General features: G+C 37.9%; 1 protein-coding gene across 2 annotated transcripts; it reads right to left on the bottom strand.

Moving 5' to 3' along the window:
- Positions 1-346: 346 nt before the first annotated feature.
- LOC113060953 (bromodomain adjacent to zinc finger domain protein 1A-like) lies at positions 347-25,270 on the bottom strand. 2 transcript variants are annotated; one of them, XM_026230218.1, is made up of 28 exons: positions 25,070-25,270; positions 24,623-24,764; positions 22,678-22,956; positions 20,711-20,860; positions 20,525-20,626; positions 20,294-20,381; positions 20,052-20,186; positions 18,623-18,683; positions 18,355-18,509; positions 18,078-18,173; positions 17,844-17,982; positions 16,063-16,209; positions 15,197-15,292; positions 14,823-15,047; positions 14,478-14,643; positions 14,113-14,217; positions 13,917-14,008; positions 11,687-12,232; positions 10,662-10,825; positions 10,161-10,303; positions 9,936-10,084; positions 5,397-5,477; positions 4,536-4,783; positions 3,140-3,330; positions 2,694-3,028; positions 2,012-2,187; positions 1,747-1,834; positions 347-1,361 (listed from the first exon to the last, which is right to left on the bottom strand). In XM_026230218.1, exons 1-28 carry the CDS (start codon positions 25,251-25,253, stop codon positions 1,189-1,191), a joined length of 4,656 nt encoding a protein of 1,551 aa, XP_026086003.1. In that variant the 5' UTR covers positions 25,254-25,270; the 3' UTR covers positions 347-1,188. The 2 variants fall into 2 exon arrangements, with proteins under 2 accessions (XP_026086003.1, XP_026086004.1); XM_026230219.1 differs by having other exon boundaries at positions 2,012-2,184; positions 25,070-25,269.
- Between the last annotated feature and the right edge of the window lie 210 nt (positions 25,271-25,480).

The following is a 25,480-nucleotide window of genomic DNA, read 5'->3' as shown; positions in this document are numbered from 1 at the left end:
GGCAATGAAATGGACAAATATGTGCCACCAGAGTTTTGAATTACAACTTTGCATTATATCGTTTAAAACTATCATTTAAATGTAATGAGAATATGACAGTGTATATGAATTACATAAGACTCGAACATTTTACTCTATATAAGAGCAATATCTTGCAGTTGTATTTTAAACCAGATAATAATTAGTAAAAACAAATATTCATCATAAATTACCTTCTTCATTAGTAGTTTCAGGCACATCAGTTGACAACCTGTTACAATTTAATACAATATTATTATATTAAAGTGCCCCTAACTCAGAAACGTAGTTTATGCATACCTGAAAATCAGTAATGAAAAAAAAGTGGTCAAGCCAAATACGAACAAAATTTATTTTACATTCATAAAAAAAAATTACACTGAGTAATATGAATCTTAAGACCCATGAAAAGAAAATTGAATCATACATCTTTCTGAAAGAGAAGGGTGATGGGGGACATAACCTATAAAGACAATTATATAAATAAAGCAAACAAATTATACCTAAATCTAATAATAAATAACCAAAAACTGAAAGGGGAAGCAACAAAATGGGATGTTTTGGTTCCTACTTAGTGTTTATGCAAGCGATAGGGACCTGAACGAAAGAACCGAGTTAATCTATACAACTACAAAACAAATTCTGATTGTTCCTTTGAGCTGTGAGACTTAATTTATCATCAAAATAGAAGACTCGGGTCTGTAAAAATCTATACACAATAGTAGTCTAGAAACGCAGTTGAAGTACAAAAAATAAAATAAAAATGCACCATTTTGAAACTGCAGACAAAGACACAATGCTTTCTGTCCTGAGTTAATGTTTGAACGCAAAAAAACCTTTTAGAAAACAATGTAAATGTTTTTTTTTTGTTGTTTTTTTTTAATTCACAGCACAGTTGTTTTTCCTTTCTCCCGCTAGTGAAGGACTTATTCTTTGCTCCATAGGATTAAAGGCCGATTTACAGTCCTGTCACTGGCTGTGAAGATAAATGCCGCTTGATATGCCGTTTTGCTTGCACTCACAAGAGCAATGTAGAATTTTCTTCACACCACACTGGAATGTTCATGAACATTCCACAAATGCCACAGAACAACATAATTAGACACCAGATTATGAACTGGTCTTTAGTCTCGGCCAGTTGGTGTGTTTGTGTGGAAGATGGGCTTCCGTTTACATCCGTGACCGTTTCTGTGGAGGAGTCATGCGTTCAGCCAGGCCGAGTCTCTGAAGCTCAGAATGGAAGAAGGCCTGGAGCCGTAGACCGGCCTTTGCTTCGTTGGTGTTGCGAGAGTTGTACTCCAGACAGTTGGAAAACATGAGCTCCACATCATCGATATACTCCACTATAAGATTAACACAAAAGAATAACATTTAGCAATGATTTATGTTGTACGACTCTTTCAAGCCATTAAAGGGGTTCAGGTAAGGTTCATTCCAAATTACATTTACTCAAGTGGATATTTCTGTTTTTGAAAAGGCAATTAGTGTAGAAAAAACCTTCAATTCCATCCCCACTTAGATGCAATGTGTACTTAAGATGTGAAGCAAGTCGATTTGTATGAAAGCATCTTCCAAACGCTTTCCAAAGTTAATTAAACTTAATAAAACGATTCTTAAATCAGACGGTTTTGAACTGGTGAAGCTGAAAACCTTAAAGTTAAATATAGACTTGTGTGAAAACTAGTTTAATTTAATCCTTGCTTCAACAAAACAAAATGACTGACTTACCAGCAGTTTGATATTCACAGTTGTTAACCTTTTCCCTGATTGTGCTCAAGGCGATGGGTTTTTTGATTATGTCATAGTAATCAGGCACCTGGAAATATGTGCAATAAAAGTAGTGATTAAAACCATGAAAATAATGCCTCAGGTGTAAAACTATAAAAGTGAGATGTCACTTAACAACTGCACAGATTTAGGAGTACAGCTGGTCGTAAACCAAGAATTGAAGCTCTATGACCTTGTTATAGACGGTAACTTCTAAATGCACTACCTGAGTTCTGGATACCAGTTTCTTGAAAGGCCAGCTGTCCTCATGTCTGACCAGGTCCACAGTGAGCAGCTCACAGGCTGACAGCTCGTGGACGCCTAAGTTTCTCCCTGAGCTTCGACGATTGGATGAAGTGGTGGCTGGAGCCAAAACGACCTTGGCTTTTGGGGAGACCTCTGCTGGAGAAACAGTGGCAAACCACAATAGATGAGATAGGAACAAGAAGTCTCAGAGGAAATGAACAAGTGTCTGCATTTAGTTAAAGATTAATCATGTAATTAACTCCAATCCTAAGAAGTCCCTTTCTTTTTTATTCTGTTCTGGAAACATTAAAAGACTTGTGAGATGTCAGAATTGTGAGGAAAAAATTGCAAGATGGAATTTACAAGTTTATAATTTACAACTGTGAAATACAAACTGAATTCTGAGGGGAAAAAAAGACAGAATAGTGATCTATAAACTTGCCATTACACAAAAAATAGTAAGAACTGTGAGATTATTATTATTATTTCTATTATTTCATGGCAGAGTATTATTTGTGACTGAGGCAAGTCATAATTACCTTTTTTATTTTTGTTTATTTTATTTTAGCCATCCTAATTTGATGTGATGCAGTAAATTAATTTCCTTTAAGCTGATTTATTTAATGCGTGTATGTGCGCATGAATTTATGGACACTCCTTACCAGTACTGGGTCTCTTCCTAGAGTCCCTAGAGTTATTCTCTGCTGTAGGACTGGACTGGTTGGATTTGGTTGTGCCATTAGCAGCGAGCACCTCTAGGCTAAGACGAGCACTGGAGCGGCTTCCTGCCCGGGGAGGGGGCTTGCCATTGGATACTGGGGTGGACTTCTTCCCTGAGTTTTTGGAGCCTCCTTTATTAGCAGACTGGTTCTGTTTGGGTGTGCTCTGCTGTGAGCGAGGAGTGGAATGACTTGATTCAGCCTGTTTTGATCTGGTGTTCAAACGACCTCCTTTATTGCTACGTGGAGGCAGTTTGACAGCAGCCTTCTTGGGCACACTGTTAAATAAACAAGAAAAAAAAAACAATGTTCATGATATCTTTCCGGATTTAATAAGTAAATGGCAAAAAAAACAAAAGCAAAATAAAGAAAAATCGTAGTCCACTAACTCTTCCTCCTCTGACTGTTCTTCTTCTGACTCCTCTTCTTCCTCTTCTGATTCTTCTTCCTCTTGTTCAGACTCCTCCTCATCCTCCATTTCTTCTTCAGAGTCAATAGAGGAACGCTGACGGGAGTTGATCCTGTGGGAACGCTGTTTGGGATGGCATTCAGGACAGAACCAGTCTTCAGAGGGAACAGCCTGTAAATCAAATGAAGGAATAATCCAAACTTTCAAGAAGTTTAAGAGGTTTTCTATTTACAAGTAAATAAGCAATTTATTAACAGATTGCTGATATGCATGTCTATTTTATCCTTGGCTGCATGTGTTTGTTTATACATACACACCTTAAAGGGATAATCCACCAAAAAATGAAAATAGTGTCATTAAATCACTAACCCCCATGTAGCTCCAAACCCTTAAAAGCTTTATTTGTCTTTGGAATACAATTTAAGATATACTGGATGAAAACAGGGAGGCTTTTCCCATTGACTGGCAAGTAAATTACAATGTCAAGGTCCAGAAGAGTATCTAAAGCCACGTTTCCACCTCTGGAACTTAACCAGGAACTAGGGACTTTGGGCTGGTACTCTGTGTGTTTCCACCACAGGAACCAGGAACTAAAAGTTCTGGGTAAAAAAAATGCCCCTCAGAAAGTCCCTGCTGGCGAGGTAGTACTTTTTCAAAGTTCCAGAAACCTTCGGGGCCAGGACTTGGGCACTAAACATGCTGATTGGTTGAGTTCACACAGCATTGTGAACTCAACCACCATTTATTCGGATCATTTTCAAAATATGACCAATAATAAAACCAAAATAATGACTTTATTCAACAATTTGTCTCCTCGGTGTCTCTCCGCATCACCACAGAGCCATTTTGGAGAGTATACACTGAACACAAACTGCATACGCTATTGTGTCACCTGTGACACAAAGATATGTTTTCTACGTGTATTTATTATTTACACTGATTTGAATGAAAACAGTGCATTAGTGCAGCACAGCAGATATTCTCCGAAATGGTGCTACCTTGATGTGAAAAGACATTAGACAAATTGTTGAATAAAGTTGTTATTTTTTTCTTCACGTAAAAAAAGGATTCTAGTTGCTTCATAACCTTACGGTTGAACCACTGATGGCAGATGGACTATTCAGATGATGTCTTTCATACTTTTCTGGACCTTGACAGTTTAATTTTACTTGGCAGTCTATGGGGCAGACACAAACCTCACGGTTTTCATCCAAAATATCTTTTTTGGAAGATGAAAAAAAGCTTTTACAGGTTTGGAAATCTTTTATTTTGGAGTGGAGTACCCTTTTATATCTGCATGGCAATTCAGGGTTTATGAAAAATAACAAGTAATAAGCTTCAACTGAATCAAACCTTTCAAAAACTATGGTTCTTACCTTCAGTTTTGGCCGAACACAGAAAATATGATAGCCTCTGTCACAGGCGTCACATAGAAGCATGTTCTCAGCGTCTCCTTTCCTTCGACACACCTTACAGCGGGCATTGAGGATGGATTTGGCCCAGACTATGCTGCGCTCAAGTGTGGAAAGATGCAAGAAAACCTGCGACAAGCTGGAGCAGGACAACAAAGACTCACGCCAGCGTTCTTGCACAGTTTTCACCTGCCGTCCACTTTCACTGCCATCTGTTGAGGAAAACAGGTTTAGAACTTGTAATTTAAAACAATGTGTTAAAGGGGTCATATGACGTCGCTAAAAAAAACCCCATTATTTTGTGTATTTGGTGTGATGAAATGTGCTTATGCGGTTTAAGGTTATATAAAAAAAAAAAAAAAAAAAAAAAAAAAAAAACATTTTCCAGATACTGTACATTATTGGTTCTCTATGTGCGACGTACAAAGCTCATCGTCTTGAAAAGGGAGGTGTGCTATGCTTGGCCAGCTATCCAGTGCATTGTGAAAAACAATGGTAACAATACTACAGCAAGAAAAGTTATGCCTTCTTTCTTTACGTGAACATTTGGGCCATGTTATGCAAATCTTCCCACACAGTGATGTAGACATGTGGGGACTAGGCGTTTTAGGAGGTTATGGACGAGTCTTAACTTAAGAATATCTTAAGTCTAAAGAATATCTATTTGGGTTTTAGACTTCAGCCTTTGCAACTTTATGAATCCTATCCATTCACTAAGCGTGAATGACACTCCAAAGAGAAAGGAAAACTTTAAATCGCATCATATGACCCCTTTAAAAGGGAAAACGCTTTTTGAAAAGTTTTTTTTTGGTAAATAAGATTTACCATCTTTCTCGCTGGACTGGTCGTCATCTTTCTTTTTGTCCTTTTTCTTCAACTTCTGGTCTTTCTTGGTATCCTCATCACCTGATTAAAACCAAAACAATTAGAAATCAATGAATTAAAAATGAAAAAAACATTTCTACAAACAAAACAATAGTCCAAATTAGGGATGTAAATTTTCAATAATTTCCATGCTCGAGTTTAAATTAAGAATTAACCAATTAATCATTAACCTTAATGCTGCAAAATGCGTCTGTGTAGAGGTCGGCCGATATTTGTCATTTTTTAATATATCGGCATTGGCCGATATCAGTGTTTAGTAGCGCCGATTTAAAGTCAGGCATGTCGACGGGCAGCCCCGTGTTATTGGTGCGGTGAAAAGTGCTGCCCAAGCCAAACTTTTGGAAGATTCAACAACAGTCCTGGGAGACAGCTGTCCTGGAGCTGCCCAGAACAGTGACTTACATTTGTTCGGAAGCATGGTTTGATGCAGACAAGCCAGGTTTCCATCCAACTCCTTTGCATTTAGGGATGTCAATATTCAATAATTCCCATGATCGATCGTAGTTTAAATTATGATTAGGGATGCACCGAAATTTCGGCCACCGAAAATTTTCGGCCGAAAATGGCCTTTTCGGTTTTCGGCCGATAGACTTTTATCACCGAAACAACACGGCCGAAATGTTGTGATGACGCAAACAGAAACCGCAACCTGCACGTGCACCTGCATAGCAACACCACGAGCTCCCCGCGACATTCACTTAACACCAGTGAGAACATTCTCTCTCTTCGTATTCCTTTATTCGCAGCACTAAAGCGTCTCCTAACAAAGAGATTAAGACGGACCACGAAGTAAAAACAAAGAAAAGTACAGTCTTATAGAGTCTGTTAGCACACGTCTCACTGAGATCTTTTCGGATCCTTTCGGCACTTCATCGCGAATGTGCTTGATCCAGGTTATAAAGACCATTACTTGGATGCGGAAATAAGGCAGCGCGCACGAGAAATGATCCAGGCCGCGCTGGATGCGAAGAACCCGCGTGGAGACGGAGAAGCGCCAAACGCAGGAGACAGATCAGAGCGCAGAAAAAAGACTGGTCTCTGCACCAGATGAGTGGCATGCACCATCCTTGTCTGATATGTTCAGTGGAAAGAAAGTGCCTCAAATAATAATAATAAGTTGGCTATTTTGTTCTTATACACACACACAAACATATATACATACATAATATCAGATTGTAGCCATATTTATGCTAGATTTTCTGCTAGATTTCTGCTTTAATTTGATAAAAATGTTTATTTATGCCCTGGCCCTATTTAAATACACTCTCTCAAATATTTCTCAAATGTCAGGCAGATGACAAGCTCAACTGCTCAACAGCTAGATGGTTATCTGTCTGAAGTCCCCATCCCCAGAAGTGATAACAGTCTTGCCAACTGGATAAGTAATGCACTTTCTAGTCCTACATAGAAAAATTTCAAATGCACTTCACCTAAATGCACTTTGTTTTTATGAGAGAACTGTTCATTTTAAAACCTTTCTGCAGGCCAGTAGGCCTGTACATTATTATGAAATATACACATGAGTGGGATAAATTTTTAGTTTGAATTTTATTTTATACTGTGCATTGTTGCAATGTGCTTAATAAATATTTACATCATTTGTAATTATGTATTTTTATGGTTTTTTTTTAATAAGTTATGTAATTGTAATTATCTTTGAAACTTTAATATTAATTTATGCAATTGCAATGTCTTAATTTTAGTAAAGTTAGTACACGGTCATAGCAATAAATGCAATGGTACTAATAATTGGCATAATTTATTTCGGTGTTTCGGTTTTCGGCCTTGGTTTTCTCTTTTTCGGTTTTCGGTTTCGGCCAAGAATTTTCATTTCGGTGCATCCCTAATTATGATCAATTAATAACCTTAATGCTGCAAATGCATCTGCATTAACCTTAATGCTGCAAAATGCATCTGTGTAGAGGTCGACCGATATATTGGGCCGATATTTGTCATTTGTATATATTTGAAATATCGGGCCGATATTGGCGCCATTTTGGAGAACATCCACCGAACACAAACTGCATTCGTTATTATAGCATACGCAAATTAAAGATTTCATGGCCATGAATTAAGAATTCGCTTTGTTAATTTGTTCTCTCATTTTAGCAAAATCATGGTTTAAGGAACAACATTAAAGGAACACTCCACCGTTTTTTGAAATGGGGCTTATTCACATTATTTCCTGCATTTAGATAGGTGGGCAAATGCATTTTTGTGTCAGTGCATGCATTGTTTTGGTTTGACTGGGTCGGCGTTAGCTTAGCTTAGCTCAATGAATGGAATCCTTTGTTGCCAGCTAGCATGGCCTGAGTAAAAGTGATCAAAAAATTAAAAAAAAACCCCACCTAATTACTTCTTGTGGCCTGCATATTCACAATGAGTACAAATAGCGATCCAGATTAACACTAGGTGATTTTCTAGGCAGATATTGACTTGGGACTATATTATGGGGAAGCACAGGCGAAGCACTGCTGCTTAGGCGAAGCACTGCTACTTCGGCGCAGAGATATCACGCAACACATGAAAACATAAACTCTATGTGAATACAGGTATAATATGGGTCGATCTATACATGCGTCGTGATTAAAATAATCACTTACTCTGTGGACAGCTGTCCATTTGGTCCATTCGGCGTGGGGCGTTTTTTCCAGTTCACTTTGTCACACCGGAAAAAAAATTGAGTACTGCAGAATGGATCAGCGCCGTGAAATCCTCTGTAGATGTGACACAACTTCGGGCACGCTCATGTTGATCTGACGTGTTGAGCCTGGTCATCAATGGCAAAAACATGTCCCACTCTCTACAGCACAGACACTCTATTTCCGTCGGCATAGATTGGCATATTCCCCCACATTCACACCACCAGTTCATGTTGGCTCTCATCCTCACGTCCTCAGGCTGTTGAGCGATCGCAACCTCCTCCTCCTGTCGTTCTATTTCCAAAGCACGCAGCTCGTCTTATGTAAACTCTGGTTCAAATAGGTATGTTTCTGGTTCTTGACTGTCTGAGAAGTCACCCTCTTCGTCTCTCTCAAAATCAGCCATGTTCATCGCCATTCGTGTACTGTAAGGAAAATAGCCAGGCAGCTACTATTCATGCCGGTATGTTGACGGAAGTCGTGGGATTTCATGTGTTGCGTGATATCTCTGCGCCGAAGTAGCAGTGCTTCGCCTAAGCAGCAGTGCTTCGCCTGTGCTTCCCCATAATATAGTCCCAAGTCAATATCTGCCTAGGAAATCGCCTAGTGTTAATCTGGATCGCTATTTGTACTCGTTGTGAATACGCAGGCCACAAGAAGTATTCAGGTGGGGTTTTTTTTTTTTTGATCACTTTTACTCAGGCCATGCTAGCTGGCAACAAAGGATTCCATTCATTATGCTAAGCTAAGCTAACGCCGACCCAGTCAAACTAAAACGATGCATGCACTGACACAAAAATGCATTTGCCCACCTATCTAAATGTAGGAAATAATGTGAATAAGCCCTATTTAAAAAAACGGTGGAGTGTTCCTTTAAATGAAACTAAATACGATTTTATGGTTCCAAACAGAAAAATTTGAGATGGCCATTAATGCTATTTTGTTGTTCCATTTAATATTTGAAATTTGCTGTCAACCGATCATGAATTCCAGTTGTACATTTATGCCAAATGAGAGAGGAAGGCATCATTTTCTCTTCAAAGTTAATTTGTTTCTGGATTGATGTTTTTTATAGCCTAAACACATAGCCTTAACTTTAGAGTATTTGTTTTGGAGAGAAACTAATAACTGTGTTTATAATGTTTGTAAACATTTTGCTTTATCCTACAGGCATTTTAGCCTACATTATTTCCAAAATCTAGAAAAGATGCTGCTGCATTGCATTCACACCAAGAACGATAACTATAAAGATTACTATAAAGATAACAATATTAGTGTCCACACCACCGAACAATATTATCTGTGTATTCTAAGCAGACGCGCGTCTCCTGCATTAAATTCTCGAGCTCATTACAGCAGGATTGATTCTGATTAGTTAGCATCAGGAATCATTCATCAGGAAAAAAAAAATCGTTCTGAAAGTGATTCCAAAGATATAATTTATCTGTGCCTTTATCGTTATAGTTGTTGTGTGGAATCTGCTATTCTTTAATAGGGAGAATGATTTTTAGAACTTTATCGTTATCTTTATGATTACCGTGCTTTGTGTGAACGGGCCTTAAGCATATTATAGGCAAAAAAAAACCAAAAAAAAAAACCCTGAATCGGTTTTGGAACAGTAATAATACAGAGGAACGCAGAAACAGGAACATAAAATATAGATTTTGCTCAGAGTGAACCCATTGAATATTTTTTTCCGTTTTCAAGCCCTTCCCAAAATTAAATAATTTAAATTAACCATCAATAATCGTTGACATCCCTCATCCATATAGTTTTCAGGAACACATTCTTATACCCTCAAAGTTTCAGAAGAAACCATAGAAGTAACAGATCTTACCTAGAGGAGCTTTCAGGAACTTGCGCTCTATGCCCTGCTCAATCTGTGCAAGAGCATATGCCAAATAGTGGACAATGTTATTGACTGGTTGTGGTGTGCTCACAGCAGTGGACGTGGCACTCTGACCCTCAGCCTTCAATTCTTGCAACCTAAACATGAGGATTCAAACATCAGACTCTGTTTGAACACAGAAATAAAAATACACAGCTATTAAAGTAAAATAACCTGTCTTTGACTTTGACGTGATTCTCATAAATCTCCATTGGCTCCTCTTCTCTGTTGATCAGCCCGTTACCTTTGGACTGGGGATTTAGCAGTTCAATGTTTCCATTTTCCAGTGCAACTCTCCATGAGTTTCTGTCCATCACCTTTTCAGAGGCACAATAAAAAAATAAAAATAAATTGGTAGCACTTTTTTACAGTCCTGTTCCTCATGTACATACTATGTACTTATTATAGTAATTACAATAACTATGTAATAACTAGGTACTAACCCTGAACCTACCCCTAAACCTAACCCTACCCCTTGTATTACCAGGATTTTCTTAGGTAAATACACTGTAAGTACATTATAAGTACATGTTAGTACACGTACTGTAAAATAAAGTGCAACCAATAAATTAAAAATAAAAATAAGAGGGGGGATGTTGACCAGATCAAGCTACAACGCACTGTAAGAGATACAATAGTCACAACATTGGAATGTGGTCAATACAATCAACATACTTTAATTGCCCCCAGAGTTCCTTGATAGATGCGGTCCTCAATATCCAGTAGTAGATCTCTGAGACGGTTCTCCATGAAGCGCTCAGCAGGTACAGTGCTTTGTGTGTAAGACGGGCCAACTTTTGGCTTTAAAGTGCTGGTTTTGGTCTCTTGCAGAGATTCATCTGCACAATAAATGACACATTGTTTGGATTAACAAATAATTTTTTTCCCCCTCTTATGCTCACCAATGCTGAATTTATATATAATATAAATAAATATAAAAGTAGAACTGCCCTCGACTATGGATTTTTCTGGTTGACCAGTAGTCATTCATTTGAAGCATTAGTCGACTAATCGTACGTTTATAGTCTATAGCCAAATAAGCGCTCAAGCGCAATCATAAAGCTTGCCATAGCGCACCAGAAGTAGTAGACTAATGATTATGAATGTGTCAATGAAAGTTGGCTGCATTAACATTTTAATAATTAAATTGATAAACTAGTGCTTTCTTTGTTTTTGGTTTAAGAGATGAAGTCGGTGACACTGACTGTCATCTTTGCAGTAGTGATGCGTCTGTGTATGTTTCATATGGATTACAAAATCGGAGAATATTTGTCTTCAATTTGAATTGGTTCATTTGAAAGTACACATTTCACTCTATAGATTTTGTCTGTAAGGTAAAGATATACACACTCAATTTATATCGCGCTAAAGTTCACAGACCGAGCCTGAAGAAAGCGCATCCGGTTGGCTATCATTATTTTACAAAAGCACTTAAGTTTGTTTTTATTGTATTATTGTGTGTGCACACAAATAAATGTAGTCTTCACAGATTTAAAATATGTACTACTCTTATCTGTAGAACCAAAAATGATGGAGTAGCCCATTTTAAGAGCAAGAGAGCGCCAAGAGAGCGTGTTGCTGTTCAGTTTTTAGTGTTAACATTAGAACAGGATTAGTGTCGACCATATTTGAGGTCGATTAATGATAGGCGCGAGCATTTGGATGTCTGGCCTGATGTTCTTTAAAAAATCCCATAGTACCTGAGTAATGGTAACGCTGAACAGCTTTGCTATCCATCAGCTGAACAATGTGCTCCTTCTCCTGCAGAAGTGTCTCTTTAAGGCTGCTCTCTCTGTTTCCACGAGGGTTTAGAGCCTCTATAAGCTGCTCTACCTCCTCAGGTGTGCTGTAGAAGAACCACTGATTAGGCCGGTTGACTGGCGGTGAGGTATTCTGGACCAGCATTGGGTCCTCAGTGATGGCATCGGTCTTAACAGGGCTCTCAGTTGAGGAAAGCGCTTCTATTTTAGGTTCGGGAGTAGGACGGGGATCTAGCATGTCCTCTGTCAGGCCAAAGAAGTCTTCCTCGACAAACAGTGCCCCGGCAGCAGGAAAAATCCAGTAGCGGCGATAAAGGCGGTCTCGGCCGAGAGGCAGGATGTAGGTGCAGGCCATAGCTTTCTGAATGCGCTCCAGGAGTTCTTTCTCTTTGAGCTGCTGTTGCTGTAACTCCTCTGGGCTCAGACTCTCTTTCATTTCAACCTCACCCACCGGTTTCTCTTTCGGGAGGTTGTCTGTTTTCTTTACTGGAGAACAAAAACATATGAATAGATTTGTTATAGAATTTTAACAACCATTTCTCAGGGCAAGCAAGAACTGCTAAAATGTAATATAAATGTATAAATGTAACCATAAATCATTAAAGGTCCCGTTCTTCGTGATCCCATGTTTCAAACTGTTAGTGTGTAATGTTGTTGTTAAGAGTATAAATAATATCTGTAAAATTCTAAGGCTGAAAGTTCAATGCCAAGAGAGATATTTTATTTAACAGAATTCGCTTACATCGAACGACCTGTTTGGACTACATCCCTCTACTTCCTGCAGTAATGACGTCACTGGAATGTTTTTTGACTAACCTCCGCCCACAGGATTACACAAAAAGGGGACGTGGTCTTGTTGTGCTCCGACGGAGAAGAGGAAGAGTTGCGTTTGTCGCCATGTCGTTGAAACGCTGTTATTTTCATCTCAGAGTCCAATCATCTTTGTTTGGGCTTCCCAGGGACGCTGTACTTTGAGATGAATGGTTACAATTTATGTTTAACTTGGTTCCCGAAATTATAATCCACATGTAAAACTATGTGCAGCACATTTTGCTGAGGAAAGCCTCCCAATCTCAATCAGTTTAATGCCGGATTCGCACAAAGATTATTCCTGAAAGATGGAGCAGTTCCCTCTTTGTTACCCTTTGTTACCCTGTAGGCACTGTTTATGGACCACAACCGGTAAGTGTATTTTATTATTTAAGTTGGTACGTTTAACAGTTTCTGTAACTTATTACAGAAAGGGCAATGCTGTTTAGCTTTGTTAACTAGATGTTAGGGCTATGCAAAAAATGTAATGTGTTTTCCATGCGCATCTCGTCAGTAAAGGCGTTCTGTGATTAGAGGTACATCTCCAGCACATGCGTTCAGATCAGAATTGCCAGGTTTTCAAAACAAATCCTGCCCACTTGCTTCTCATAACTAGTCCAAAACTAGCCCAAATCACGTTTCCAGGAGGGCAACCTGCGCTAAACTGCTGTCGAATCACAACACAGGAACCGCTGGCACTATCAGAACTCGTTACATATTTCTGAAGGAGGGACTTCATAGAACAAGGAAGTCATCAGCCCGTTTTTATGACAGTGAAAACGGCGGTATACAGATAAGTAAATTGTGTGAAAAATACACACAATTTTTACACGCGAAACATGAACATGTTATATTGCACACTGTAGGGGAAGTCGTGGCCTAATGGTTAGAGGGTTGGACTCCCAATTGAAAGGTTCTGAGTTCTAGTCTCGGGCCGGAGGGAATTGTGGGTGGGGGTAGTGCATGAACAGCTCTCTCTCCACCTTCAATACCACGACTTAGGTGCCCTTGAGCAAGGCATCGAACCCCCAACTGCTCCCCGGGCGCTGCAGCATAAATGGCTGCCCACTGCTCTGGGTGTGTGCTCACAGTGTGTGTGTGCGCATTTCGGATGGGTTAAATTCAGAGCACAAATTCTGAGTATGGGTCACCATACTTGGCTGAATGTCACTTCACTTTTCACTTTTTTTAAACACAATCAAAGCCTCAAAAAAGCACGAAAAACGTGACCTTTAAAGTTCAAAATTTCTCATACCACTTACAGGTTTATTAAACTGAAAAATCGATTATAATAAGACCAAGAATTTTTCTTAAAGTAAACTGATATGATATTTCTGCCGACAATTTTAAAAGCTGATACATTTCTTAGATTTGGTTGGTTGCTCCTCCTCATCCTCTGTGTTTTGCTCAGCATGACCTTCCTGGCTTTCTGTGCTGATGTCCAACTCCTCTCTACAACCAACAGACAGAAACAAGTTTAATCAAACATGTGGACTGGAATGTAAGCTTTGTCCCAAAACCCAGGGATTGAGTATTGGTTTATTGGTTCAGCTTACCCTGAAACACGGTCTCCATTTCTTGCCTCCTCTTTGAGTTTTTCATGTTTTTCTTTCAATTTCTGCTCCTGTTCCCTTAGCTTCTCCTCCTTTCTTTTTCGAACCCTGAAATAAGGTGGTGCAACTATTGGTTTCTAAGCACAAGTCTATGTGATAGACCATAGTCAGGTTTAATGCCATATTACATTTAAAGCGAGTGGAAACCAAGCGTATAAAAGTCCTAGATCATGTTTTATCAGCTTAAAAAAAAAATCAGTATGTTGTAAAACAACAGAACATTCATTGAACGTGTTGTACTTCTATCCCTTACAGCCTTGTTTTCATTTCGGTCTAAAATATGGTGCTACCCAGACTCCATGCCGTACCTCTCTGCAGCTTCTTCTCGTTCTCTGCGATGCTGTTCAGCTTTAAGCTCTCGCAATTCCTGCTTGGCAGATCTCTGCTCGTCTGCATTGTCTTCTATAAAGTCTCTTGTAGATACCAAAGTCAGCAGTTTTCCACACAAAGAATGGAGGATCTTTAGCTTCTCTCCTGAACACACATGTAACAAAATTAGACTGTGCAAAATCCTAAAATGTTAATTTTTTTTATTAATTTATTTCCCCCCAAAATGAGAAAAACTAAAAAATTCTCAATTCAATCTCAGATTTTCAGACTTTTGGACCCCAATGTATATAAAAAAAATATATAAAAAAAATAAAAACACCAACCAGGCAGCAGGTCATAGACAGCAATGCAGGAGAGCTTTTTGAGCAGGCACTGGTTTGACAGACACAGCTCCACACAGGGGTCATCTGTGGAGCCAAACCCCCCCTGCTTCTGGTAGCGAAACTTTGCATTGGTGGACATGCAATCTGCCCCCGATGCCAGGATATGCAGCCTCAGAATCTCAGAGAGAGTACAGCTGTCCAGATCCAACTGCTTCAGACTACAGCCTGTGAAAGAGAAAGAAGAAACATGGTTCCACTGGTTGTTTGAATTTACTGAAAGTATATATTATAACAGTCTATATTATTCATAAAGGCACAAAGTTATAATTCTTTAAGTGGTCATAAAGACAGACATATATCAGGGCACATCTGACCTTGGTGCAGTTGTGGCCAGGCAGCAGCAAGAGATGCCACAGCGCTGATGGCAAACTGTGTGGGGTCAGCGTCATCCTCCAGAGCTTCACTAAGATCTAAGAATGAAACCCACAGTCATTCAAACCTGACTCGCCAGGATACTGAAGGTAAAATAACATTTCAGGACTAGTAGTGGTAAACCATATGTCAGCTAGGTGAACTAATGGGCTGAAAATCTTTTAACAAATCGATAAAATATTTTAAAAAAACCTTAAACTTATTTTTTTTTTAGTTGCTGTGGCGATTTCTTATTTTTGTTTACTTTTACAGAAAGTATATCTGTCTGTAAGATTTTAATAAAGCAAAATATTTCCCAAATTGAGATATCTTCCGTTTAGTCTCTGTATTATAAATAAGCTGTAACTAGGGATGCAAATTTTTCCAAAATATTTAGTTTGAATATTTGGGCTAATAAAAAAAAAAATCTATATTTATTTACATGACGCATGATTTACATGATAATGAGAAAGACAATTCTTTTTAATAATCAAGTTTTTTTTCACCATTTCTGAACAAGCTTATGATTAAGCATTATACACAAAAATGATCTAAAACAATTTTACATCTCAAGGTTTTCTTTTAGTTGAAAAAAATTCTGCAATCACATACATAACTCCACAGCGCAAAAACAGTGCATTTAGTTATAACTGAAAGTCAGTTTGCATGCTAAAGATTTAACATGGATTCCCTGCATTAACAGGTAGGAAAGCAACAGGTAGTAAAATGTAAATAGTGTTTTTATTTTTTCAAATAATAATTACAGATTGAATATTAAAATATCTGACTATTTGTGCACACCCCTAGTTGTAACCTCTGTAACTCTGACCTTTGGTGTCCGCTTCAGCCACCTGGTCTTTGGCCACTTCCTCTTGTTCCTCTGCCAAAGCCTGAAATATGGCCGAAAGGAAGAAGAATAGAAGTTCACAGAGTGGCCCCTCAGGATCAGAGCCCACCAAGGCCTCTTCCAGAACCTCTGTAAACAGCAACAACCCTCATTAGGAGCATTCCAAAAAATTAGTCTCAAAGTCTCCCAAAGAAATAATAAATAAATTAATTAATTAATAAAAAAAAAAATCAATTCAAGCAATGTGATCAGCTAGAGAGAAAGAGAGAGAGAGAAAAAAAAACTTATTATTGTTTTTATAGGAGATGCACACTCAAGACTCGCAAGTAAATGCCACTGCTATGATTGGCTAACAGTTTTGCTTATTAAAATAACAGTTGGACGCTGCCGTGACACACTCTGAAAACAACATGGGACATTTGGGTTAATTTGGGTACATGAAGCAACAACACGCATGTCTGATATGTTAGGATCACAAGGAAGCCAATTCAAAGACTATTTTTCATAACTTGCATTACAGTGTCTTGTAATCTTGTAATGTCATCAGCATGATTCGGTTTCCTCTCCACTTACTGCAAGCGCATATCAATGGGCTAAAGAGGCAGTGGTGTAGTAACAGGCGTTGATCTTCTCCTGCAGAGATGGTGCTTAGCCACACTATGTCATAAAGTGGCACATTCCCAAATTACTTGTTCTCTGAATTTAGTTTCAGTACTTTTGAGCTTTGAAACTTACAAGATGTTTTAATAGTACATTTTAATAGTACACTCAGTTCATGACCCTTTGATTTCTAAGTGTATATTCCCTTTAATAATCATGATAATAATTAATAACATATATAAAATATAGTAAAAGTATTAATAGAGTTGTTATCAGGGTTTCTGCAAGATTTTTATTCTACTATCATTGGCAATCTGAACCACTTGAACCCTTTTAACTGTCCTGCAGATGGTACCACGCACTTATTCAGTGGTCTCAGTACCATTCCATCCATGAAGTGTTTAGAAAACATTACCTTTTTAACCGTTTTAGTTAACTGCTTAAGGGGCCGTTCACATATCGCGTCTTTTGCGCGCTCAAGTTCGTTATTTTCAATGTAGGCGCGTGGTGTGCACGCTCATAATGGAAGCGACGCGGTCCAGGCATGTCCGCAACGCGTCGAGTTAAAAACACCTCTACTTTTCAGAGAGCCGCAAGCACACCGCAGGTCATGTGACAAGAACTAACCAATCAGCTTCATCCTTTCCCGTAACAACTTTGAAAGCTCAGCCAAGATGAAGGAACAGCTGACCATAGCTATATATGGATTGTCATTTTGAAATAAATTTAGTAGCAAAGCTACTGCAAGCGATTTTTAGTGCTGCAAATCCATTTATCCTTTGCTGAAATGTCCTCGTTTCATGGAGAGATCGTGTCATGATTGCTTAGCAAAGACAGGCGCCTCAGTAGCGCAACTGCCTGAGCGCTTTGGAAAGAAGGAGAAAGCGGCACGCCTATCGTTTTCCACACTTTTTTAGGCGCAATATGTGAACGGCCCCCAAGGCAATTTCATGATTTCATTCAACATGCAGTAACCACCATCACCTGAAACACCTACCAACCTCAATGTTTACCATTACTGATCTGCATGATTCACATGGGTTATGATTTAAGGCAGAAAAAACAAATAGAATGTTTTTAAGATACTTGCGCTAGATTTACTGAGTGGGAATGGCATAATATCTCAGAGTGTAACGCATTTATGAGCAGTAAGTGTTTCTTACCAAGAGTTACACCATCAGGGAATTCATCCTTTAGATCAAACAGCTCTCCAAATGCATTCAGGAACTCAAGCACCATCAGAGCATCTCCAAATAGCTCTGGAGGAAGACGTGTTTTCACTGGAAGAGGCTTTGGCAGCTCCTAAAGACAGGTACATTTAAAAACAGTGTTTAGTCTGCTGCTTATGTACTTGTTCCTGCAAAAATGATTTTAATAGACTGAGAGGGCATGTTTACCTTTAGGTCATCACACTCCAGGTCCTCTCGAGGTTTGCTCCATAACTTTAATCGTTCTGCATATTTTTTCTTTTCCTCCTTTAGCTTCTCTCGTTCCTGCAGCACATTTACAATTAGCCGTAAACAACAAACAAAAGTATAACATGTGCAATAATTAATCAAATGTAACAAAATATAAGCATTATTTACTTTGACATATGTAGGACCAAAAATGTGTGACAAACACTAGAGATGATATATGCACTGAAAAACAACAACAAAAAACCTTCCAACTCACCCTCTCTTTCTGAAGTCTCATTCGTTCCTTCTCCTCTTTCCGCCTATGTTTCTCCTCTTCTAATATCCTCTTCATCTCCTCTCTCTTTTTCTCCTTGTCCTCTTTTTCTTTCCTTTTGGCCTCAAATAGATCTTCTCTTTCTTTCTTGAATTTTTCTTCATAAAACAAGCCATGGAAAGAAACAGCTAATTTATGCAGATGCATTACAAAATTCACCATATCACATGTGTAGTCAGTGTGTAACTTGGATTTTGCATTTTAAACTTACCCATGGCCATCATCTGTTCTTTCTGCTGCATCAGTTTGAATTTCTCCTCACCATAATTCATCTAAAATTAGGAAACAAATCAGAGAAACCACATCAGACTGATTTTTTTATTTCTTGAAAAAATTGGTGTGTGGCCAGGGTTTCTGCAGGATTTTTAAGCTCAAATTTAATACCTTTTTAAGACCTGCATAAATAAAATTAATACCATATGAATGGGGTTGGGCAATGTCTATAGTACCATATTAAACTGTAAAATTACTGATAAAAGCATAATTTACAGATACAAGTTTTCACAAAAACAAAACATTTTATACAATGCTAAACTTCACATTTCAGCCTTTAAGCCATTTTAAAGAAAATGGATGAGTCAAAAATATTAATTATTATTTTAACTTTAACGATTATTATTGATAAAATATTATATCAATTAAATATAAAATGTGTGCAATAGACAAAAAAACTCTCAATCATTTTCTGGGATTTTATCAATAACGGTAATTACATAATATTTTGCTATAGAGTGTTATTGTGCTGATATCTTATCTCTAATTGTGCTAACAGCTGCCCCCCTGAATTTTTTTATATTTTTCATTTCATCTGTGTGTAAGTTCACAGCAATAATAGAAATTAATCATTTCCAACTAGTTTTATGGCCATTTTTACCTTTAAGACATTTTTTTCTAAAAGTGTGCACCATCTTTTGAGTCAAATTCTTGCATTTGGGCTTTTTCCAACCAAATTAAATCATTTACACATGCTTTAATGCAGCTCCGAGGGACATATAATACTTTAAAATTGAAAACTGTAGGCGTTTTGTTTCATTTTTGTGATATACTGGATATCAAATCACAAATAGTTCAAACAAATTGCGATAATTTTGCTGGATTCGCAGATCACGTCGAACACCACTACACTTTTCAGATTTTTATAATGCATTGTCTTCTTATTGATCCACCAGTTCACATTTAAAGCTCTGCGTGTTTGCAGGGTAAAAACGAGTCAATTTTCGTATTGTTCTTAACTCTGAACAAAACAACAGTTTTATTGAAAATGCTCATTCATTCTGCCAGCAGGTGGAGCGTTTGGTAGAATCTAACAGTTTCCTTGGTAACAGCAGAACACAAAGCAGCACAGCACCCTTCTTCGAACTGCAGCACTCATGTTGATTTAATGAAGTTAATGAAGCCTTTTGAAGTTTAATCGTCACATTCAGCCATATCGCAAATCTGGTCTTTTCGTCCCCAAATTTAAGACCTCTTGAAATTATAATTAAGACTTTCCTGTACAATTTAAGACTTTTTAAGGCCTTAAATTTGACAACTGAATTTAAGACTTCAAGACCAGCGCAAACCCTGTGTGCCATACTTGTAATTGCCTGAATGAAGATGTCCAAGTTGCAAACATTACATCTAAGCCCAAAATAACCCACCTCTGTTGGGGAGGTATCATTAGGACGGCAACCTCTGCCCTTCCCCGGTGGACTGAAGGCAAACACTGGCGGCTCATCCGGGAAGAAGTGGGAGAAACTGTGTTCGGCTATCTTGTATTCTAGAACTGTTGATGGCTGAAAAAAAAAAAAAAAAAAAAAAAAAAACAGTAACCAGAAAAGGAAAAAAATAAAAATAAAATAAAATAGGCAATCTGAATGATTTTGTTTCATTTTGCGTTTACCTTGAGTCGGATGGTCCCTTTCATTGGTTCACAGTGCTGCTTAAGAAGCAGCTTCAATCGATCTCGACTAAAAACACTCTTCTTACGACTATATGATAGAATGCAAAAGTGGGTGAGGGAGAAATTAGTGAAAGACTTTACAATGAGTAACAAACAAGAGAAACATACATCTATGACATTTCATGAATTTATCTCTATTTAAAAAAAATAATAAAAACATCTGTATCTCACCTAATCTGAGAAGCTTTTACCACTAAAGTTTCACAACCCTCTGGGCTGACAGGCTGAACTCTGTATTTAAATAAAGATGGACTGGTGGCTTTCTTCTTCTTGCTTTAGACAAAAAAGCATAAAGCATGCAATTTAGATTTGGAAACATATGAAGCATTTCATAGAAAGGAAGTTCTGAGCACCGACCCATTAGTTGGTGTTTTGGGAGAAGTGACTGTGGGCTCCTCATCACTGTCACTGATAACAATCGAATCTCCCTCTATATGATGTCTGACATGGCCGTTGACTGTGCCATTGGAATGAGGAGGTGTAACATCCAATATTTTGCAGGGTTGTCTGTTGAGCATGGAAATATTACAACCGATTAAACTAATCTGTGTGAATTGGTTAAGTTCCAAATAGAAAAAAAAAGTGTGAACTACAAACTAATTTATATGAAAAACATACTTTTTTACATTACATGATGAACGAATGAAAGCTAGACTTAATCAGACAGCTTGGGAACCAGTATTTTACTTGAAATGTTACTACAAACAGTATGTGTACAGGTAAAATGTTTTCAATCCATTTTAAAAGCACAGTTCATAAAGAAATTGTGAAAATGCAAGCCTATCTCTATGGCTACTAGAACAGCCATTCATTTTCCTTCTCTTTAAATATTGGATTTATCTAAAATGTAGAAAACACATCTCATCACTAACTTGAAAAAAAAATCCAAACATATAGAATCAAGCAGGCCGTTTGGGAGTGATCTACTTGACTGACTGGTTCAGACAGCAAGACTCGAGCCCTGTTCACACCAAGAATGATAACTATAAAGATAATGATATTAGTGTCGACACCAGCGAACAATATCATCTGTTTATTCTCAAGCTCATAATAGTAGGATGCATTATAATTTGGCTGTCAAGGTATCATTCATCAGCTGGAAAAAATAATTCTGAAAATGATTCAAAAGATACAATTTCTCCATGCTTCTCTATGCTCTATCCTTTATTGTTATAGTTGTAGTGTGGACTCTGCTATTCTTTAATATGGAGGACGATTTTTAGAACTATAGCTTAATCGTTATCATGCTTGGTTTGAACAGGCATTCAGCCAGACACAGATAGCGGTCTTCCTACTTGTCTTTCAAAAAAAAAAAAAAAAATTCCCCTCCACCCCGTCTACCAGTGGGGCTCCATGCTGCGCCGTGTTGTCTCTGCCAGTTCTAGTGCAACTCATGCACCAGTTCAGCCAATCAGGGTGCTTCTCTAAGCTCCACCCTATCACTTTATGTTATCTCCAAATTGCAAGGTGAGCTTATGATGGCTGACTCTGATCATCCCCTAAAGGACCGAGCTCTGATAAACCTCCCTACAAAAGGCATACATTATTTATACAGGCTTACTTTATTTCTCTGGACTCTTAATTGTGCTAGACTGGCATTCTTCTTTTCGAAGACTTGATAATGTACTGTATACAGAGCTGCAAAGGACTTTCAGAGTTCCAAAAAAGCTTTGTCTAGAGGAGGCCGACAAGGGTGGAGACACACCGATGAACATCTGGGTGTTTCTCTTCTGTTAAGCCATTGTATTTTCAAAACAGTGCTTTATATGGGGTTATTGTTCATCACTATTCACATACTTATAAAGTTGTGGATCGTCTACATAATTGTTGTATATTCTCAATTAAAAAAAAATAATTACTATTTTTTTTTAATTCAAAAGACAAGAACAAAGATTTACCCATTATCAAAAATGATGAAACTGACTTTAAAGTCAGATTGAATGAGCCTTGTAGTGCCTGAATTTTCAGTGCCACACAAAAATAAACATGAATTGTACAATAAAATATGCAGCATATAACATGGTTCTTCTGTTGAATAATTAAAAAAAGACTCACAAATTCGCATGCTAGCAGATTTGTCTGTGTGATGAATAAACTCATCTTACTCACTGCTGACTGTTCACATAACAACATTACAGATATGCGAAAGTTTTTTCAATACATGTAGATTTTTTATAGCATTGCTTATTATTTCATAAAAAGTTTCACAGCTGATTCCATGAACATCAGCAAAAATGTCAGCACTCAGGTGAAATGCCCTGTAACAGAAACACTACACTGCATACTGTGATTTATGTTGATTAGTTGAGTGACAATTTTCTCACCTGGCACCAGAGCGAGTGACAACATCCACTATTTCTCCAGGAAAGAAACGATCTTTGACATAAGCGTACACATCATCGCATATCTCATGCAGACGTGAGCGGTGTGTAAGTGCTGTCAGGTGCAGAAGGGGGACGAGCAGTGCATTGGGAAATTTCTGAAGATTAAGTCTGGCTTTCTTCTCACTATCCAGGGCTTCCTGGTAGGTCAGGCCGGGCTTCCCTGTCACCGCACAGCTCCATACAAGACTGTTACACAGAATGGTCCTCTCAAAGAATTCACTGGCAAAACACACACACACACAAAAAACACACACAATGTGTAATGTTATTATCTATCCCAACACCTTAATGGTTTACACAGATATGAACATGCTACTGAAACTTACTAATGGACCTTGTAAAATTTCATGTTTTGGGTAAAACAAATAAAGTTTACATTTTACATCTATTTGTTTACAATCACATCTTTTTCCCCCAATTTTAAAAGTTAGTCATAATCAAACCTGCTATTAGTAATAACTTATCAAACAGACATTTGTCATCAAAAAGAGACATTATTTTAAGCTCTATTAACACACAATTGCACACACACTTAATACCAGTTAGACTAGTTTTAGTTTATATGCCCAAGTAGTTGGTAAATCTAACATAAAAAACTTCCCATATCAGTCTTATGAATCGTAGGACCAATCTCAATGACAACTCAAGACATTTGACACTATAAAGGGGTAAAATAATTTTATTTCTCCTACAACATGCATCAATTTAATAAGCTGTATTCACTTGAAATGTGCACAATGCAAGTATTTTGGTTTTTATTTCTAAATGGTTAGAATTCGTAACTTCATGACAGTTACTAATTCAAGTTCTTACAAACAACTAGTATGCCATTCATATTTAAGCTTAATAAATAGACACTCAAAATAAAGATGTATATCAATTTATGACCATTTAGATTTTAAAATAAATCCAATGTCATGAATATCATCATAAGTAATCAATAATAAAAGTAGCCAAAACAATAATCATAAAGCATTTTAAGCTGTTTTTGTTGTCATTTAGTTACAGTGTTTTGTATTTAGTTACTTTGTTTTGTACAGTGTTCTTTCTGTTTTGTATATCATTTATTGGTATGGTAGTAATTGGTAGTTGCAGAGCTAACTGTAAAGAAACCTAATGATAGTTTATAGTAAAATTATAATATGCATCCTACTTCATACATCATCCCAACGTTATCATTTATAAAAACAAATGACAACTTCCTAGACCGGTCCAAATAGCTGCATAACTGGGCATTATAATATTTCCCTTTCCAGCCCCACATAACCAGTAAGTTAGTTTCCACAGGACTTATGTGAAGTGACATCAACATCATAATGAAAAGAGCAGTACAACTCCTGCCTCTATCGGGCTAACACACTTAACAATAGCAGCGACCACGTTTTAAGCTACAACATCCTGTGTGTTGATGAGGTCTGTCCCATCTCCGCTAACACCCCCCAAAAACCTATGAACAGGGGCTTCCTGGAGACATCCCACCAGCGATATGGCACTATTAAAGTTCTTATACCACGTCAACAGATAGTTTTGTGAATTATTCCACTCAGTCTGCTCTCTGTACCGTGGTTTAGTTGGCTAAACTGAGCTAACTAACTAGCAAAGGCCTCCAACTGACACCTGCCGGGTGTATGGAGGGGGGAACCTTAAGTCTTTATCAATTCAAGGTTGTTTCACTCCAGGGGTGTTGGGTCATTAGTAAAGTTTGTTTAAAATATAAAACCAAGATTAATGCAGGTTGCTAGTTGTTTAAAGAAAGAAAAATAAAACTTTCAAGCGGGCTGTCACTTCTGTTGTTAGTTTCTAGCGCTTCTGTTGTTGACTAGCATCAAAGGGGAAGTTGAAATGAATAAAAAAAAAAAAAGTTGATAAAATGAAAATAACTTACTCGTAGGTCCTGAAGATTTCATGTGTGACTTTACAGAGGAAGACTTCTTCGTCGGGTCTGATATCAGCCGGCGGTTTCTGCCTCACGAACGGCTTTTTGTGGAGAAGCGGCATCTTTCCTTTCTCTTTATCGTTCTCGGAGACTTTCAAAAACAACAGACACAGAAAGACAATTAGAAATTGAAAAGATGTCAAATTAATACGGCTCCATTAAAAGTCAGACTTTGAGACTCCTCGAAACTGGTTGAAGTAGAACCGTTAGGATTTCAAATATTTAAAAAAAAATAACGATATTCTTCAGTCTTTGTTAATGACACGCGCTTCCCGGGTGACGTTCAAAATCCAGCCCACATGTTTCCCCTCTTTTATTCAAACGAATATAAAGCACACACATGGTTCCTATATAATAAATGAGCCTTATACACGGATTTCGAATGATGATATTTACCAAATCTGTGATGTAAAAAAAGATAATCGGCTCCGGAAGAGAAAGAAAAACACAGTAGTATATGTCCCACTTCTCCGAGCGGGGTTATTAAGCGTGTTGACGACAAGTTTTTGATCCGCTCTAGTTCACTTACCCACTGGGTAGCGCTGGGGGAGGGGCTTACACGACAATGGCGACATTCCATTGGATGGTTTGAGCGCCAATCACGCCTCCGTAGCCAATAGTGGGAGGCGAAACTGGAAATGGGGTTTTAGTTTTTCCATACAAGCTTGATGTATTTTGAATGACATTATTATAGGATAATATTAATATACATTTGAATAAGCTTTGATAGTTGATAACAGCTATTCTGTGGTTGGAAACGAAGGTAGATAATTGTAGCGCCATCACTGCGACAAATTTCCCAACCAC

This window comes from Carassius auratus, chromosome 42 (assembly GCF_003368295.1).
Source record: "Carassius auratus strain Wakin chromosome 42, ASM336829v1, whole genome shotgun sequence".
Lineage (NCBI taxonomy): Eukaryota > Metazoa > Chordata > Actinopteri > Cypriniformes > Cyprinidae > Carassius > Carassius auratus.
Note: the sequence above shows the minus strand (reverse complement) of the source record. Positions and strands in the feature narration are given on the sequence as shown.

Coding starts and splice junctions, on each gene's coding strand:
- LOC113060953 (XM_026230218.1), bottom strand. CDS start 25,253: ATGGAATGTCGCCATTGTCGTGTAAGCCCCTCCCCCAGCGCTACCCAG. Junction 20,627..20,710: donor CCCAAAACACCAACTAATGG/GTCGGTGCTCAG, acceptor TTTTGTCTAAAG/CAAGAAGAAGAAAGCCACCA. Junction 18,174..18,354: donor TGAGACTTCAGAAAGAGAGG/GTGAGTTGGAAG, acceptor AATGTGCTGCAG/GAACGAGAGAAGCTAAAGGA.